Here is an 18431-nt window from a genome sequence, read left to right as displayed (position 1 = left end):
TATTCTATGTAGATCTTACGCCAGAAAGCATTTACATTTGGACAGGCCCAGAACAAGTGATAATGATTTGCCTCCTGGGAGCCACACTTTCTCCAACAGCTGGATGAGCCTGAGTGATGTAGATTTCACTCCTTTCTATGTCACATGCAGGGTCTTTAGAATATGCTGCCCCCAATATTTTTGCCTTCATGTCCCACCAGAGGGCTCCACTAGTTTGCATCTGCTTTGGTCAGGGCATGTCGTGTCCTATGGTCGACTCATGTTCTTGGCCCAAGTGTAACTGGGCAAAAAAAAATTGTCTCATCTTTTTTCTTTGTTGTAATGACACCAGTGTTGCTGTAGAGGGCGCTGACCGGATGACTTCCTCACAGGAAGCCGTAGAAGAAGAGTTCACTCACTAATAACAAAAACCCAAACACGGTACGTTATTACTATTAAAACTGTAACTACGCTGTTATAACGTAGAGTTAATGCTACGTTTTTATCAAACAAACCAACATTTATTTAATACAGTTAAATATGTTAGATGATAACACGGGTGAGCTCGCCTCTGGAGATGATGGGAAGGAGCTGCTGGCATTGTGTGACTCTCAGGAGCCGGGTTTTAAACCGGTACCGGAGCTCCACACGACCCCCTCCTCCAAGTTTCTGCAGGTTGAACTGGAGCTGAACGCCCACCTGCGGGCGCTCACCTTCAGCGAGCCCGTCCGGTACATTTACAACCCGCTGGAGTACGCCTGGGACACCCACCGCTGCTACGTGGAGAAGTACTGTCAGGGCGGACAAAGGATCCTGTTCTTAGGGATGAATCCAGGACCTTTCGGCATGGCACAGACCGGGGTCAGCACCGCATTTACATACACTTTCTTTCAGTTTGCATGTTTCAGCACAGGGGCAGCGGGAGGCTAATGCAGGATATGAATGCGGAAGTTTACCAAAACAACAGCAAGCAGGACTTATTGCAGGGGCGCAGATGGGATTTTTTAAATGGGGGGGACGAAGCTGTCAGCAAATGATTTCAACTCAATGAGTATTTTTTCCACTCCATGCCTTAACCCAAATATGTTTTATTTAAACATTTTTAAATAAACTGTATTGTAAACAACAATCAACATATTAACATAAATATTAACTGCATATTTTGACCTCAAATGAAAAACTTCATCGTCATCTATTTTCACTTCAATAATTTGCTATTGCAGCAACATAGGACTGTCAAGCAAACAGACCTGCAAGCAAACCTGTCATACATGCTGCTATTTATATTATAGTATGCATATGTGTAAGAAGACCCTTTAGATACTGGGCAATTAAAAGTAAATTACTGTTATATCAAAGTAATATAAAATAAGCATTGGCCAACTGAAAAAGCAATTGATTTTATTGTTCCAGTATCAAAATATTTAATTTGTATTTGCAAAAATAATACATTTAATAAAATGTCAATATTTTTCATTTGTGTATTGATATAATATTGCCATGCAAAATTATGCATATATGTTTATTTTCCCTCACTAATGGTAACTAATGCTGCATTATTATCAGGTTTGACTAACTGTACTGTGGAGGGATCACACATTAAATTAATAAATGTTTCTATATGAATTTGCATGCTATTTACCCAGTTTGAGCTGTAATTTCCTCAGCAGATGTCAGTGCATGTGTTAACTATAACAAACATTTCTGGCTGACTTGAGTCGATTTAACTTGCTGCAGTACATGCCTGTGATGTCTTTTAAAATTGCTCTTGGCACAGGTCCCCTTTGGTGAAATCAAGTCAGTGGTTGATTGGCTGAAGATCACCGGGGAGGTCGGTCGTCCTGACGATGAGCACCCAAAGCGGAGGATCACAGGACTCGCCTGCACTCAGAGCGAAGTGAGCGGTAAACGTTTCTGGGGCTTCTTCAGGAAGTTGTGTGGTGAACCAGCTCTGTTCTTCCAGCACTGCTTTGTGCACAATCTGTGCCCGCTCATCTTCATCGCTGCCAGTGGGAAGAATTTAACCCCGCCTGAGCTGCCTGCAGCTGAGCGGGAGGCCCTCCTGAAGCTGTGTGACATTGCACTGTGCCAGGCGGTGGAAGCGCTGGGTGTTTCCATGGTGATCGGGGTTGGGAAGGTGGCTGAGCAGCGGGCGCGGCGAGCTCTGTCAGCAGCAGGTGTCAACGTGCGAGTCGAGGGCATCATGCATCCGTCGCCAAGGAACCCACTCGCCAACAAGGGCTGGGAGGAGGTAGCCAGAGCCAAGCTGACTGAACTTGGTGTTTTATCACTGCTGAATAAGAAGTGAACAAGCTTATTTGACTCATTCACTGACAATGGATCATCAAATGAGGATTTGAATAACAGACTCAGTAAATGTTTGATCTGATCAATGCTTTAATGTATTGTTAAGAGGTACAGGCTCTTATTTCTCCTCACAGCTCAGTCTGTACCTGAGCAGCTCCAAGGAGAGCCTGTAATACACTAATGCCTTCCACGTCTGCCATCATCAATGCTCAGCAACTGCACACTTTCTTCTTCTGCAAATATCTATCTGTTAATTTCAAGAAGTCTTTATGAATCAGTGCTGAGCAATGCCTCTAGACCGAAACACTAATATAATATAAGGTGCTTTGGATATCTCAGCAACAAATCAGGTGCTGTAGCAAAAACAGTCCATTCCTTTGAGTAGGATTCATGCATTTAGTCTGCAGCTGTGGAGAATGCACGATGCCAGGGAAAAAAAATAGAATGCATCGTGGTGAAAAGTTGAAACAGAATCAACTTTTCGAGGAATGCAATCCATAATGACCACAAAACAGGACGATATAAAGAGAGATTTCAAAATGCAGTTCTTTGCATGTTAACATAGGCCATTACATATTTAAATTTACCTTCAAAAGTTATTATTTTACCAAATTGAACAACTGTCATTGCAACCTTATACATCATACAAACAACATCATGCATGTATCCAAAAAAGAATCCATAAAGGTTCACCCCTCACAAAGAAAAACAAGTAACACTCCACTGTTGACAAATGTATTCGGTAAATATACAGTTATAAGTATTGTTTATGCTGGACTACTGTACACGTCTATACTTTTAAAAAATGTATTTTTAGTTGTCATATTTTATTTGTTTATGCCTTGATTTTATACTAAACTCTGACTGTTGAAATACATGAAGAATAAAGAAATGTGAAATCATTTTCATCCTCTGGTGCTTCAAATATAAACACTTACTGACAACTTTAGTAGGTATTTGTATGATATTAGCTGCTGATGGAAAATTAGTTTTAACAATATCCTGTCATGAATTGAAGTGTTGGACAAGTGGAAACGTTCAGCTGTTGGTGGAAACAGAGGAAACAAGCTTTTTGACATGTCACAGTAGAAAATGTGTCACACTGTCATGGCTTACTGGGACACTTGAATAGAGCAGAGCCATCATTAATGTGATTAACTGCGAGCGTTTTTCTTCTGTCACAAGTCAAACGGTTGCTGCGTAAAGGATAAGACAAAATGAGTGGAGACCTTTCAAAGTTGCTTCTGTCAGCAGCTACAAAAGCTTCAATCACATTTTCCACCAATGCTGCATAAAGAGCTGAATTTCCCCCTGGCTTTCAGAGAGATCCGAGAGGAGTCATAGTGCATCTAAAGCATTAAGAAGGCCCAACACCATCCTCTCTTATCGCCTCATCGCAGCAAAAACAAATACTGCTTACGTCATTAAAATAATCAACAGTTCCTATGTGATCTAACCAGTTCATTATATTTGGAAATGATAAAATATGTTTTGAAAGACATGGCCGCCCCTAATATTACACCTTACACATGAAGTCTATATCTTTACACTGTTAACTTTTATTTGACGCAGTAATGAGTGAAGGGAGACAGAAATGTTTAGGATGATAACAAAGACTAAGGGGGAAGATAAAGGTGGGAAATTAATGTTCCTAGCTAATGTTCCTATTGTGAGACGTAGATCCAGTCAGTGGTGGAAGAAGTATTCAGATCCTGTACTTAAGTAAAAGTACTAATACCACACTGTGAAATAAAAAAAAGTAAAAGTACAAAAGCATCAACATAAAAATGTACTTAGAGTATCAAAAGTAAAAGTACTCGTTATGCTGAATCGCCCACTCAGATTGTTTTATATGTTCTAAATATATTATTCGATTATTTGTATTGATGCATTTATGAAAGCAGTTTTCATTTTGTAAAGATAGGACTAATTTGATCTACTTTGTATGCTCTTATGAGGTTTTTTCATGTTTTCATATTAGATCTCAACCTGAAAAGTAACTTAAGCTGTCAGCTAAATGTAGTGAAGTAAAAGTGTAAAGTGACATAAAATAGAAATACTTAAGGAAAAATCAAGTACCTCAACATTGTACTTAAGTACAATACTTGAGTAAATGTATGTAATTTTTATCTAGTATAGACACATTTATTTATAATGTTTTACTTCATTTGATTTTCTTTTATTTCCTTTGTCTTTTAAATGTCCTTACTTCTAATACGGTTTCAATCTGAAAATACAATCCTGTAGATTTAACGTCCTCTTTGTATCTGAATGCACACAGTCACCCCTAAAGTTGGAATAATTTTTGTTTTCAGACACAATCCTCTGTTAATTGTGGTTTCATTTTCATTGTGATGTGTTTGGAAGAGATGATTAATACAGTTTTAAGAAGATATACACTTTCTCTGTTATCATTTCATGGAAAACGTTAAAAATGTGTTATTCCAACTTGCGACCATGTACATGGATATATAATCTCGTAAATATTTCATATAAATGGAAATTAACACTGACAAAATATACTGTTTGTATAATTTTCTTTGGCTAAATAAAAAACATAATGGTAAATGGACCTGCACTTATATAGCGCTTTTCTAGTCGCTTTGCGACCACTCAAGATGCTTTTACACTACAAACTGCGCTCATTTACCCTTTCACACACACATTCATACTGGTGGCAGAGGCTACCCTAAACAGTGCCACCTGCCACCATTGGGAATTCATTTACACACCGATGAACGCAGCATCGGGAGCAATTTGGGGTTCAGTATCTTCAAGGATACTTCGACATGTAGGCTGCAACGATCAGGGATCGAACCACCCTTCGGTTGGGGGGCAACCCACTCTACCAACTGAGCCACAGCTGCCCCTAATGCATTCTAAAGTAACAACATTAACATAACCCAACGAGCTGGTTCAGTGTTAATGGCATCAGAGTAACTGATCACAGTATTAAGCTTCAGCGTTTAATACGCTGATGTAAATGTCTAGTTTTTAACCTGTCTGCCCTGATTTTTGTTACCTTTGTCAATTCTGTATTTTATTGGACTTTTTGCACTTTTATGTGAAGCACTTTGGTGCGGCTGAGCCATCTGTAAATGCGCTATATAAATAAATTTGACTTTGACTTTGATAATCTTCAGGATTCTGTCTTTGAATCCGGACTTACTTTTGACCACAATTCCCTCAAACACACCAAGACCATAGCTCACTTATTGATGTGGGTTTGTGCTGAAACTACACTGCCATCAAGTGTCGGCAAGTGGGACCACTATTACTTACACAATCACTGTTTGAGAATAGTCAAAGTCAAATTTGTAGAATATTATATATGCAGTGTTGGAAAAAGTATTCAGATCCCTTACTCAAGCACTAATATCCCACTGCAGAATTACTCCACTACAATTAAAACTCCTGCATTCAAAACTTATTGAAGTAAAAGTACAAAAGGTATCGGCATCAAAATGTACTTAATGTATCAATAGTAAAAGTACTCATTATGCAGAATGGATCCACTCAGATTGTTTATATATTCTTAATATATTTAGGGCCCGAGCAGGCAACGACCTGCGAGGTGCCTATTGTATTTCGAATGATTTTTTTTTTCTTCCCAAATGATCACTTTTTTCACTGCCTGACCATACCCAAAAATATTTTATAATCTATTGTCATCCTGAATTTCCACCACTAGGTGGGGCTATAATAAAGGAAAGTGTGTTTTGTCTTATAACTCCCACATACTTTATCGCACATTCAAAAACCTTATATCCACGCGTTCACTGAGTTGTGCTGAATCTCGTGATATAGGCCACGCCCATTTTCACCTAGAGTTTTTTTTTCCACAAAAAAAACGTCGTAAACATCCTTTTTCGAACTCCTCCTAGGCAATTTCATCGTTTTGCACCAAACTTGGCACACAGCATCTATGGACCCTCATAACAAAAAGTTATTAAAAGAATTTTGATAACCCAAAGAATAATCAAGTTATTAAATAACAACTTCCTGCAGGTGGCGCTATTATCAACATAAAACACAAAGTGTTGCATATCTCCACATTGGTGTGTCTGAATGACATGAAACTCAGGTTACTACTTCCCCATGAGCCCCTGAGGCTCTGTGCAAAATTTTGGCCGATGACCACTAGGTGCAATCTTTAAATTGAAGTATTTTATATCTCCAAATCGGTTGGTCGGATTAACACCAAATTTGGTATACTTATTGTCAATGCCCTCCTGAGGATAACCCTTGAAGGTTTTTATTGATCGGCCCCTAGGTGGCACTCTTGTGGCAGTCTAATTTAATATTTGGCACTCTGCCCACACCATAAGACTTAAGGCAATGAAATTAATTATCATTATCATGTTTTTTTATCTCTTTATCTATGTTGTTTACTTTATTTGTACCCAGAGGTAGATTTTGTTTGCAGTATAGAGTCCTCATACACACACACAAAAGAGGCACATATCACACATCATTCAACTTAAGATAGTGGGAGTTAAGAAATGGCAAGTTAAATAAAAAAATTAAAAATTCTTAAAAGTTCTTACAGGTCCAGACTATACCTATATTGATGTGAACTAAAATACGAATAGCAAAAAAAAAAAGAAGACAGAAAAATAAACAAAATAAAACAGCAAAATAAAATAAAACTTGTTTAGGCTGTAAAAACGTAGATAAAAGTTAAAATGTATATATAGAAATAGCAAATACATACATAAAAGCAACAATAAATAAACACCTGTGCAAAGCATAGCAGGAACAAAACTGTTTTTGTGTCTTTTTGTTCTACACCTAGGGATTGTAAACCTACACCCAGAGGGGAGGAGCTGAAACTCTGTGTGCAATGGATGGGAACTGTCATTCAAAATTGAACCAGTAATGCGCTGTAATTGTTTTGTGTACAAGGTCTCCACGTTGAGCTGTGGCTCACCAATCAGTCTGCTAGACCACTTTACTATTTGGTTGACTGAGTTTTTATTTTTCAATGAGAGGTCGGGGTGTGTGCGTTACAGTGGCCAGTCTATACCACTCCTATGAATTTCACTTTCATTTCACGGTACCAAATATGAAATTAGACTGCCACCACAGTGCCACCTAGGGGCCGATCAATAAAACCTTAAAGGGTTATCCTCAGGAGGGCATTGACAATAATTGTACCAAGTTGTACATTTACTCAAGTACTGGACTTAAAGTACAATTTTGAGGTACTTTTATGTACATTTTATGTAACTTTATACTTCTACACTACATTTTGAGGCATATATTGTACTTTTTACTCCTCTACATTTAGTTGACAGCTTAAGTTACTTTTTTTAAAAATTTAATTTAATTTAATTTAATTTAATTTTAATTTTAATTTTAATTTTAATTTAATTTAATTTAATTTAATTTAATAATTTTTTATTTTTTATTTTATATTTTTTATTTTATATTTTTTATTTTATATTTTTTATTTTTTGTTTTTTATTCTTATTTATATTTTTATATTTTTATATTTTTATTTTAATTTTTTAAATTATTTTTTTATTTATTTTTTTTTATTTTTTTCCTGCGTTTCTGCGCATGCACGGCTCTGTGGATAATTAAAAAAATTAAAATTAAAATATAAAAATATAAAAATATAATTAATAATAAAAAAATAAAAATAAAAAAATAAAAATAAAAATAAAAGTTAAAATTAAAATTAAAAATAATTAAATTAAATTAAATTAAATTAAATTAACTTAAATTAAATTAAATTAAATTAAATTAAATTAAATTAAATTAAAATTAAATTAAATTAAAAAAAAAGTAACTTAAGCTGTCAACTAAATTGACAGCTTAAGTTACTACATAAAAGTATGTAGATACTTTGTACATAAAATGTACATAATGTATCATACATAAATGTACATAAAATGTACATAAAAGTACCTCAAAATTGTACTTTAAGTCCAGTACTTGAGTAAATGTGCAACTTGGTACAATTATTGTCAATGCCCTCCTGAGGATAACCCTTTAAGGTTTTCTTGATCGGCCCCTAGGTGGCACTGTGGTGGCAGTTTAATTTCATATTTGGTACCGTGGCCACACTATAACACTTAAGGCAATGAAATTCATAGGGGTGGTATAGACTGGCCCCTGTAATGCAAACACCCCGACAGCAGCATGCCCCGACACTTGTGTACTGCAAGGGCCTGTTCAATACTGCTTGCAGTCCTAGTATTGGATTATTATTATCGATGCATTTATGTAAGCAGTTTTAATTTCCTTAAGGTAGGGCTCATTTTAACTAGGATATATACTGTTATGAGGTGTAATTAAAAATATGTCTGATCACTTTAAATAGATCATGTTTTTCATGTTAAATCTTGACGTGAAAAGTAACTAAAGCTGTCAGCTCAATGTAGCGAAGTAAAAAGTACAATATTTGCCTCAAAATGTACCGAAGTAGAAGTATAAAGTTACATAAGATGGAACTAATCAAGTAAAGTACAAGTACCTCAAAAGTGTACTCTAGTACAGTACTTGAGTAAATGTACTAGTAACATTCCACCACTGTATATGTAAGCTGAATCCTAAGACAAGTTTTTACACAAAACAGTTTTCAGAGGAGTTTGCAGAACATGCAGGAAAGATCCACATTATGCTGTTTTTGTGCTGCTTCCAGAAGAGTTGGTTCACTAATGTTGTTATTAAGAGAGATGTTTAGCCTTTAGCATAGTGCCCCCTTTCCTTACCCCCTTACCCCCTGCGCTGCCACTACTGAGAATTGTCCTGAGCAGTAACCACCACCAGCAGATCCTGTATCTTATAACTGCATCCTGTAATGGGAGATGAAGTCCACAGCTCTGCTTGGCCTTGTGACGAGCTGTGTAACCGTGAACTGCATCTCCCATGAGTCACCCAGCACCCCTTATTTTTTCTTGGGACTCCACATGGTTCAGGATATGTTGTGAAACTCTTGCACCTGACGGGATTGCTCATCACTTTCTACAGATTGATCCAGGGCTCTGCTCTTCATGAGGTAGCAGAAAAGACATCATCAGTAGAATAAGGTAAGAAAACATAGACAACACACAGTTGATTAATTTGTAAATCAAAACATAGCAACTATCAAATGTTCTTAGAAAGCAATGATACTCATTATTAGAACAAAGAACTGCACTTAAAAAGACAAATAACAAAAGGCAAGATTTGTCTGTTAACTTGTGAATAACAAGGACAAGAATGGGATGTACATTAATAAATTAACAGCACATATTTAAGAACACTTCACTTATTTGTTGATTGGATAATTAATTGCAAATTTAGCTTAGGTTTAAAGAATAAAATATAAGACATGGAAAGCAATCAATGGTTCAATATTAGAATGTAAAGCAGAGAAATCATTCCCCAAAAGCTGTGTTTCAATATGTTTTTGATGTGATTTATAATATAAAGCTGAAAATGTTAATGTTAAAGTATATAAAAAGTTTTTTTTTTAAAGTTAAAGTATTTTTAAAAAAAAAAAAAGCATCCTCACACAAGTATAAAATGCAACAGTGTGATATTTATTTGCAGATTAAACGGTTTAACTTTAAGTAGGTAAATTAGCTTGTTGTTGATAAACATATTGTATGGCCATAGGCGGCCTGTGTTATGACCACACTGCATTCCTGATCCGACTCTGCTATCCGCTTTCATCAGCTGTTCCCCTCCAGACTGAAACTGGAGCACATTTCACGTATGTTTTCTTCCTAAACCACACAGCTTCCTATTACCATGGATAAACAGCCCACAGTGGTGTTTCGAAATGTGGGGCAAGTGTACTTCCCCCAGACCAGAGTGGAGTGCCACTACAGTCTGACCTCTGACCACCAGTGGAGCAGCAGTGACTGGATAGGGATTTTTGAGGTAGATTCACCCACTTAAGCCCTGTGCATCCACACTGACACAGAAAACAAAACACTTCAGCAAAAATAAATATGGGGTTGTGATGGGGATTCACATTTTAATATTCTGTGGTTTAAAATGTGTTTGTTATGATGTCACAGATGGGCTGTACTTCAGCCAAACAGTATCACACATATACATGGGCTCTTGTTCCTGAAGGCTATACTGAGGGAACCAGTGTCAACTGCTGTGCAGTTTTCCAGGGTAAGACTTCATTCAAACATTGACAAACATGTACATACACTACCGCTCAAAAGTTTGGGGTCACTTAGAAATTATTTTTTAAAGAAAAGCACAATTTAAAACATTAATAAATAACAGACAAAAAGTCTAGACATTGTAAATGTGGTAAATGACTATTAATGCTAGAAATGGCTGATTTTCTTATAAAATATCTATTATATATTGTCAGCAACCATCACTCCTGTGTTCCAGTGGCACATTGTGTTAATCCACGTTTATAGTGTTGAAAGGCTCATTGATCATTGAAACACCTGAGCATTATGTTAGCACAGCTGAAAACTGTTTTGTGCTGATTTGAGAACCAATAAAATCCTTCCTCAGGCTAGTTGAGTATCTAGAGGTAAAGTTGTAGATTTGTACAGGTTAAAATTATTATTTCTACCCTTGTCAATGTCTTTACTATGATTTTGATTCATTTTGTAGCTCATTTCATGAATAAAACAGTTTGTTTTCATGGAAAACAACACAGACATTCTCTGGGTTAGCCCAAACTTTTGAGTGCTAGTGTGTATACACAGTTGATGATTCAATAGATCTTGTTGATATTCTTACGTTTTTAAAGCCAGGCTGAAATGCACTGTTTTACTGCTCTGTCTGGTTAAAGTTGCAAATCTGTTGGATTTCTGACCCCAAAGCGTCACTGATGGTTGCATAGTCAGGTATGAGCTCTGTTGTGCTTGCAACCATGCCCAATAGTGATGTCACAGTGTACTGGCTCTTCCTTGTGCACTGTGACATCACAGCAGCTAGTTAAACCTAAACCCAAGCAGCAACCTTCATGGCTGAAAGATGAAATCAACACAAAAAACTGCAGTTCCTCAAATAGCCACTTGAGGCTGGCTCAAAAAGCAATAATAAGTCTACAGTCTAGCACAATAAAGGGTTTTAGTCTCTATAGCTAATTTTCCTGTGTAGGACAACTTTACAGGGGTACATTTTTATATAACCCAACCATATATATTATATTAAGGTTTGAAAAAAAAGGTTGAATTCATGCTTTGTCAGGTCTATCTTTAAGATGACCAGCAAACAACTTTCAAAATGTTTGTTTTCTGAATGGAGTTCGGTTTGATCAGACCTATGCTATCTAAAACCTGGCAGAGATCTGCAGTCTACAGAGTGCACTTTTCTAGTTTATTCTGTAATACTTGGCAAACAGTTATTTATAGTAAATAACTATAATATAATAATGTCTTATTAATATAAGAATTGTAATTTTCTGTATATTGTATATCTACTTGATACAGCGTCATACCTGCCCCGCCCCAGTGGTGTGGAGTATCAGTTTATATATGTGGATAAGAATGGAAAGGCGTGTGCTCGTAGTCCTCCATTCACTTTCCGTTCTCCCAAACCAATGGACGAGCTGGAGACTCTGAAGGAGGAACGAGATGAGGAGGATGGAGAGGAAGACCTACTCTTGGTCATCCCTAAGGCTCAGCTGCTGCAGGTGGAAATAACACCCAAAAAAAAACTTCACTTCTGATAATAAGAGCAAGACCCTTCAGTGTAACTGAACTGTTCTGTCAATCAATTAAGTAAAACTAACTTGACAATTTCAAAATCCCTGTCCTTTCTCCCCATGTGGTGAACAGAGTCGGCTGGAGGAGTCCTTAAAGAAACAGGCGGATATACAGCAGGCTCTGGACATGGCAAAAGAGGAGATGGAGAAGGAGAAAGAGAACAGTAGAAAAGCAAAGGAGGAGTGGGAGGACGAGAGAGAAGCAATGAAGGAGGAGATCTCAGAGCTTCGGGACAACTTGAAACACAATTTTGAGACGTTAAAGAAAATGGAGGGAAAGCACAAGGTAAAAAAAACTAATAAAAAAAACTAAAATAGGTCTTTGTCTAAAAATACACACATGAAAATAATCTATACTCATTTTTTATTTTGTTCACATTGAAAGAATGTGAAATACAGTCAGGAAAATCTGACATCTGAACTGAATAACATCATGGCTGAAAAAGCTGACAATGAGCAGCGAATCAAAGACCTGGAGGAGGACATCAAGCTCCTGAATGAGCGGGAGAAAGAGGAGAACGGGGAACTGGAAAGGCAAGTGTTTGAGACATACGCTAGCTTAAACATTTGTCTTGGTATTTTTTTTATATAAAATCATTTTTTTTGTCCCACAGGCTGAAGGAGAGAGTGAAAAAAATGTCCAGTCAAATGAAACATGATGATGAAAAGAAAAAGAGTCTTCAGGTAATTGGAAGTTTCATTGAAGACAATAAGATATTATATCAGTTCTTGCTAGCACTTTTGTGAGTAATTAGGAAGCACTTGAGCAGAATTTCAAAATTAAGGCATAAAGATGATGTTATGTTTCAATGTTTTTTAGACCAATATATTTGTTGGCTGATATTATCAGTTGATATTGGCCTCTACTGGTATGTTTTTTGATATGGCGGATATAAAAACCTTTTTTACACAACGTATAATGCAGAATACTATGCTTGGGCTGAAATGGTGTTAGCTATTAATTTTACTTTTATTCATTATTTATTTAAATGGTCAGCAATTGAGTGATAGTGAACATGATGTCTATTTTTCTTATTTTGATGTTTATATTGCTTATTTTGCTGTATATTTTTAATTCATAGAATCGCTTAATGTAATGTATAATCATGTGTTATAGTGTTAAATATTCTTTAATTAAGTTATTTGCTTAGGAAAACAACTTTTTAAGTGGATTTGCATAGTTGTATCTATGCCAAATTTGGGCAAAATGGATATAGAAAAGGTCTATTTTCATTCTGGTAATCAGTGTTTTTTTTTGTAAAATCTGTACCATATTGGTATTAAATTTCTGATGGTTTATATATATTTATATATATATATATATATTCTGACGTTTTTTATATATATATTGATAATGACGATATGATATGATATGATATGATATGACTTTATTGTCTGTTCTACAGTAAAACAGCTTATTTTGCGCTGTTTAGGACAGTTATTGCAGAGGGGATGAATGATTTCTACATTACATTGATACATCAGTCCAGAGCAATGTATCGTCTCACCCCTATCAGTTTGTGACACAAATTGTGATAGCTCCAACATCTTTTCCTCACTACAGTTGTTTGCCATTTTTGTACATGTCTCCTCTGTGTGCAGGCGGAGAAGGAGGCCGCTCTGGTGGAGGTACGAGGGCTGCAGGAGCGTCTGGAGGCCAATGAGCATGTAGCAGAGAGCTTGCGCCGGGAGCTGAGGGAGCTGGGCACCCGGCAGGGACACACCCACACCGAGCTGCATCAGGCCCGACTGCAGGTGGCACAGCTCACCCTGCATCTCTCTGAGGAGAACCTGGTCCTCAGGGAGGAGAGAGCCAACTGGGCTCTAGAGAGAGAGGCTTACAAACATGATGTAGCAGAAGTGAGGACACAGAAATACACATAATTATTAGACCACCCTTTTTTCTACGATTTCTTTTGTTATCAACAAAAATAGCTCATAAGTTTAATTTAAGAGCTGATATCTAGCCCTTTTCCATGTTTTTTTTTTTAATAACAACCAAAATCATTATAAAAAACCAGGCATTGAAATTAACAATAAATTGAATAAAATAAGCGTTCTCCAATAATCTTTTCCATGACTGTACATGTGAGTATGATTTTGTTGTTTAACTTTTTTTTTTTTAAATGCAGACAGATGCAAATAAATTACAAGAGCTGAGCTGTGAGGTGCAGAGGAAGGAGCAGTGGCTGCAGGACGAGAGGACGGAGAGGGAGAAGCTAGAAGTGGAGCTTGGCCGTGAGAGAGACTGCAATCGAGTAAGTGAATCAAAGCACACGGTGGTCATTATTATTCAGCACAAACACATTCAGCTCTAAATATAGCCGCTCGTGTGCCACAAAACTGCATCATCAGTCGCTCAGGTTACATTTTAGGAACTGGAGAGCGATGCCAGAGTTCTGCGTAGTTCTTTTATTACTCGCATGTAGGCACAAATAGAAAAGCTTCCATGAACAGCGAGTAAACATTTCTTCACACTGTCATGTGGTAAACAACAGCAGGAAAAGAGGACAAGCCAGGTCAGACGTGTGGGTGTTCAGATGGTCTGAGTGTGATGCTGCTGCCCCCTTTAGGTGCTGCTGAGTGAATCCAAGCGAGAGCTGCAGGAGCTGAGGGCCAGTCTGAGGAAAGTCCAGAAAGAGAGAGAGGAGCAGCAGGTGGACAAACAGGCAAGGACTCCACACCAGACCACAGACCCGTCTTATATAACATATATCCTAATAAGAAAGGTCTTTAGGCCTGAATATTAAGGCCACTTTAATTTTTTGATCATGCTTTTCTTCAATTCAATCTGCAACCAAAAGCACTGCTGACTCAGGGCCGCCTCTTCAAATAAATATGTTTTCAGTCAAGTTTCCAGTTTTCAGACTCATATTAGAACAAGAAATAAGAGAAAGTAACTAAATACATTTACTCACCTACGATGTTAGCTACATTTTACATTTATATTTCCATTAACTTTTTGCTTCTACTCCACTGCATTCCAGAGGAAAATATTGAATTTTTACTGTACTACAATTTATTTGCTAACTTTAGTTAATTTAGTTACTCAGATACTTACTACAGATCAGGATTAATAATACAAAATATAATCAACAAAAATACTATGATGCATTATTATAAGACTTTAAGGCTGCAATTATTTATTAAAGTGATGTACACGTCAATATGTCAATCCAGTAATATCATTGACATTATTCTGAAGTAGGCCATTCTGCATGATGAGTTATTTTGCTACGTCGATGCATATATTTTTTACTTGTAACAGAGAATTAGTAGTACTAGTAGTAGTAGTAGTAGTAGTAGTAGTAGTAGTAGTAGTAGTAGTAGTAGTAGTACTATTTTACTGAAGTAAAAGAGTTAAAACAATAGTGTTGATAAAGATATCTTCAATTACAAACGTAAGAAACTATTTAATGAATTCAACAGAAAATGAAAGGACAATAAAATTATAGCTGTTTCCACTGAAAAACATTCAATTTTACTTGAGTAATCCAGTTGTTATTCCTTTTCTGCAAATCTTCCTCAAATCTGTGGGTTTGAAACTGGAAACTTGCAGGACCTGATGAGCTACATCTGTCAGTTAGAGCAGAGGTTGGGGATTGTACCAGAAACTAAATCGAATGGGGAAGTTTCCACATGCATCTGTAAGTAACGAAGTCATTTTGTACACAGCAGTATTTCTCTGCACTGTAATGAGTAGCAAAGTGAAGATGCTGTTTCTTTAAACAGCTCCTGGCTCTTCCTCTGAGGACGACGAGGAGACTTCCCACAGATCGATCTGTTCGCCTCTCTTCCTGTCCGCTCACCTGGAACGACCCAGCAGATCTGAGCTCCTCGCTGCTGAGACACACGTCCAAAGCAAAGAAGACCCACCAGACTCTGACACACAGGTGTGTCATCCCATTCACACATAAACCAAACAAAGCTTAACACCACCTGCATCGGAGCTAACAGAGAGGGCAAATATTTGACTCGCTTCCTGGCTCCTCCTGCGAGGCTTTGCACCAGCTTCTTTGTTAAACGCTGGTTTAATGCTGACAAGTAGTTAGAAGTCATGACAAGACAATGTATTTACTCTAACTGGGTCAGGTTTAAAAGAGAAACAAAGACTTTTAAATCAGAACGCAGAAGCTGTAAATTCACAGAGAAGAACAGGGCAAAGAACATCTTCTAACAATCACTTATTTTTAACATCTGTAAATTCAAAAACATTTTGTTAAAGAATCACGTCAATTTACTTGAGTATTCCCATTTTTAGTAACTTTATACTTCTACTTCACTACATTTTGAGGCAAATATTGTTCTTTTTAATCCACTACATTTAGCTGCTTTAGTTACTTTTCAGGTCAAGATAAAAAACATCATCAATTTTAAGTGATTATTATAAATTAAACCATTTTCCAGTATACTTAGAAGTTAAAATATCTTGAGAAAACTAAAACACTGCTTACATAAATGTACCAATACAAATAATATTATAATATATTTCGAATGTATAAAACAATCTGAGTGGGTTCATTCTGCATAACGAGTACTTATATTTTTTATACTTACTTACATTTTGATGCTGATACGTTTTACTCAAGTAAGTTTTGAATGTAGGACTTTTACTTGTAGTGGAGTCATTCACAGTGTGTTATTAGTACTTTTACTTAAATAAATGATGTGAATACTTCTTCCACCTTCTGGTTTGGGTAAAAAAAAGTGCACTTGTCACAATGAAATGTAACAGACAACGCAGTACTATTGTATGGGAATGCTATTTTTTAGGAGATTTGATGGTATTTTCTCGTCTCCCAAGTCATCTATTATTAACTTGATTATTCTAAATATACTTTGTTTTGCAATATCCACAACCAACGTACTCTAGGTCAGGGTTTTAGACTGTAGTCTAGTCCAATTTGCTTCCTTATTACCAAAAGTCTTCTAACAAGATGAAAAAAGTGAATATGTAAATGATATGTAAATGCTTTCACACAAACAAGATCAGTTTTCAGCTCTCTTGTTTTTGTGTAATTACACCTTATTAAAATGCAAAGTGCACTTCATGCAGTGTTTTATTATCTGCGCCAAGGAGGTTATTAAATTTTAAGAGTGGATGGGAATCATGGGTAGATACATAAATTATTTTTCACTTTCATTAACATTGGCAGATAGGGCATGGCCTTGGTGGAGGTCTGCGCTCTCTAAGTGCCCTACTTGTTTCCAAGTGTTGTTGAGATTGTATCTGAAGATACACTGTGCATCTTAGAAATGAATTAGACATTAGATTTATCAAATACTAAATTATAAATATGCAGTTTAAATCCCTGCTTCTGTCTGTTGGCTCAGGATGAGACGAGGCAGCACTGTGTGCTGAAGGAGAGCAGCTACCTACCGGAGCTCGTCTGCCCCGTCCTGAGGTGACACTTTTTGGCTTTCTACCAGACACACAGCACACACCCTATTTCCCTCCTCCACAAATGCCATCACCTCTCCTAAAATATTATGCAATGACTTCATTCGCCTTCCTGGCAGACTTGTTTGCTGTCTTAGAAAAGCTGTCTTTCCACTTACAGGGCACTTTCTTTTCTCAAGCTCAGGAGAGTAAAAATAAAAGTGTAAATTATATGGTGACAATGTAATAAGAGTATGATGAAACAAGTTCATGCAGTAGATCAGCAGGAGTTGAGACATTGGATTTAGTAACTTTTTTTTTTTTTTTTTACTAACAGTACTGTTTATTTTTTATCCTTTGCACTTTCTGCAAAACTTTCCTCTTTCTCTGTGCAGTGAGCTGGCTGACTCCCCCATGTGGTAACAGACAGACGGATGGACGGATGGATGCTTGTTTACCACTGTGATGCAAGTTCATGCAGGTCATAAGAAAACCTTTGGGATTATTTTATTTTTGTTTCGTAGCTGCTCATGTAGAAAATGGCCTTTTTCAGCACAATTTCTAAGTCTTAAGTGTCAAATAATTTATGTATTTGTATTGGTGCCTAATGGTTAGGGGTTAATAAAACTCTCTCTTAGGCTCAGATACCAGATATAAGACATATTTGGCTTTATTTTTGAATCAATTTGTGATTCCTGGATATTTGAGCTTTTTTAGCTGATTGAAATATAGATATGTTGCAACTGTTTTTGAGAACATTTACAAGCTTGGATTGAATACATCTTGTTTTGGTGGTATATCAGCCCTCTGTAACCTTTGCATGCGAGTGTGAATCCTGAAACCGTGTCAAAAGTGTGTGGGTGTGTGTGTGTAACAGACAAGTGTGAAATGTACTGATGCAGCCTGTTGAGTGCAGCTTCAGGTTGGAAGAACATTAAAGTTGATTTATGATGCATTTGTTTATTGATCTGAGCTTCTGTTGGAGAGATGGTGCTCTTTAATAAAATATGATGTTATCTGTATTTTGTATGTTTCCATCCAAAGACTTTCAGTGTAAAAGTGTGTAAAGTGGTAAAAAAGACAACT

The 18431-nt window shown here is 36.7% G+C and overlaps 2 protein-coding genes across 2 annotated transcripts; both read left to right on the top strand.

Annotated features, from left to right (window-relative positions):
- The first annotated feature begins 374 nt into the window (after positions 1 to 374).
- smug1 (single-strand-selective monofunctional uracil-DNA glycosylase 1) lies at positions 375 to 3188 on the top strand. Its single transcript, XM_059329635.1, has 2 exons — positions 375 to 840; positions 1757 to 3188. Exons 1-2 carry the CDS (start codon positions 520 to 522, stop codon positions 2285 to 2287), a joined length of 852 nt encoding a protein of 283 aa, XP_059185618.1. The 5' UTR covers positions 375 to 519; the 3' UTR covers positions 2288 to 3188.
- Positions 3189 to 9917: 6729 nt separating this feature from the next.
- Positions 9918 to 18326, top strand: LOC131968784 (calcium-binding and coiled-coil domain-containing protein 1-like). Its single transcript, XM_059329809.1, has 13 exons — positions 9918 to 10161; positions 10302 to 10404; positions 11691 to 11893; positions 12039 to 12251; positions 12351 to 12499; positions 12580 to 12649; positions 13568 to 13825; positions 14098 to 14223; positions 14539 to 14634; positions 15525 to 15612; positions 15698 to 15858; positions 17300 to 17370; positions 17741 to 18326. Exons 1-13 carry the CDS (start codon positions 10030 to 10032, stop codon positions 17766 to 17768), a joined length of 1698 nt encoding a protein of 565 aa, XP_059185792.1. The 5' UTR covers positions 9918 to 10029; the 3' UTR covers positions 17769 to 18326.
- Positions 18327 to 18431: the final 105 nt, after the last annotated feature.

This window comes from Centropristis striata, chromosome 3 (genome assembly GCF_030273125.1).
Source record: "Centropristis striata isolate RG_2023a ecotype Rhode Island chromosome 3, C.striata_1.0, whole genome shotgun sequence".
NCBI classification, from domain to species: Eukaryota; Metazoa; Chordata; class Actinopteri; order Perciformes; family Serranidae; genus Centropristis; species Centropristis striata.
Note: the sequence above shows the minus strand (reverse complement) of the source record. Positions and strands in the feature narration are given on the sequence as shown.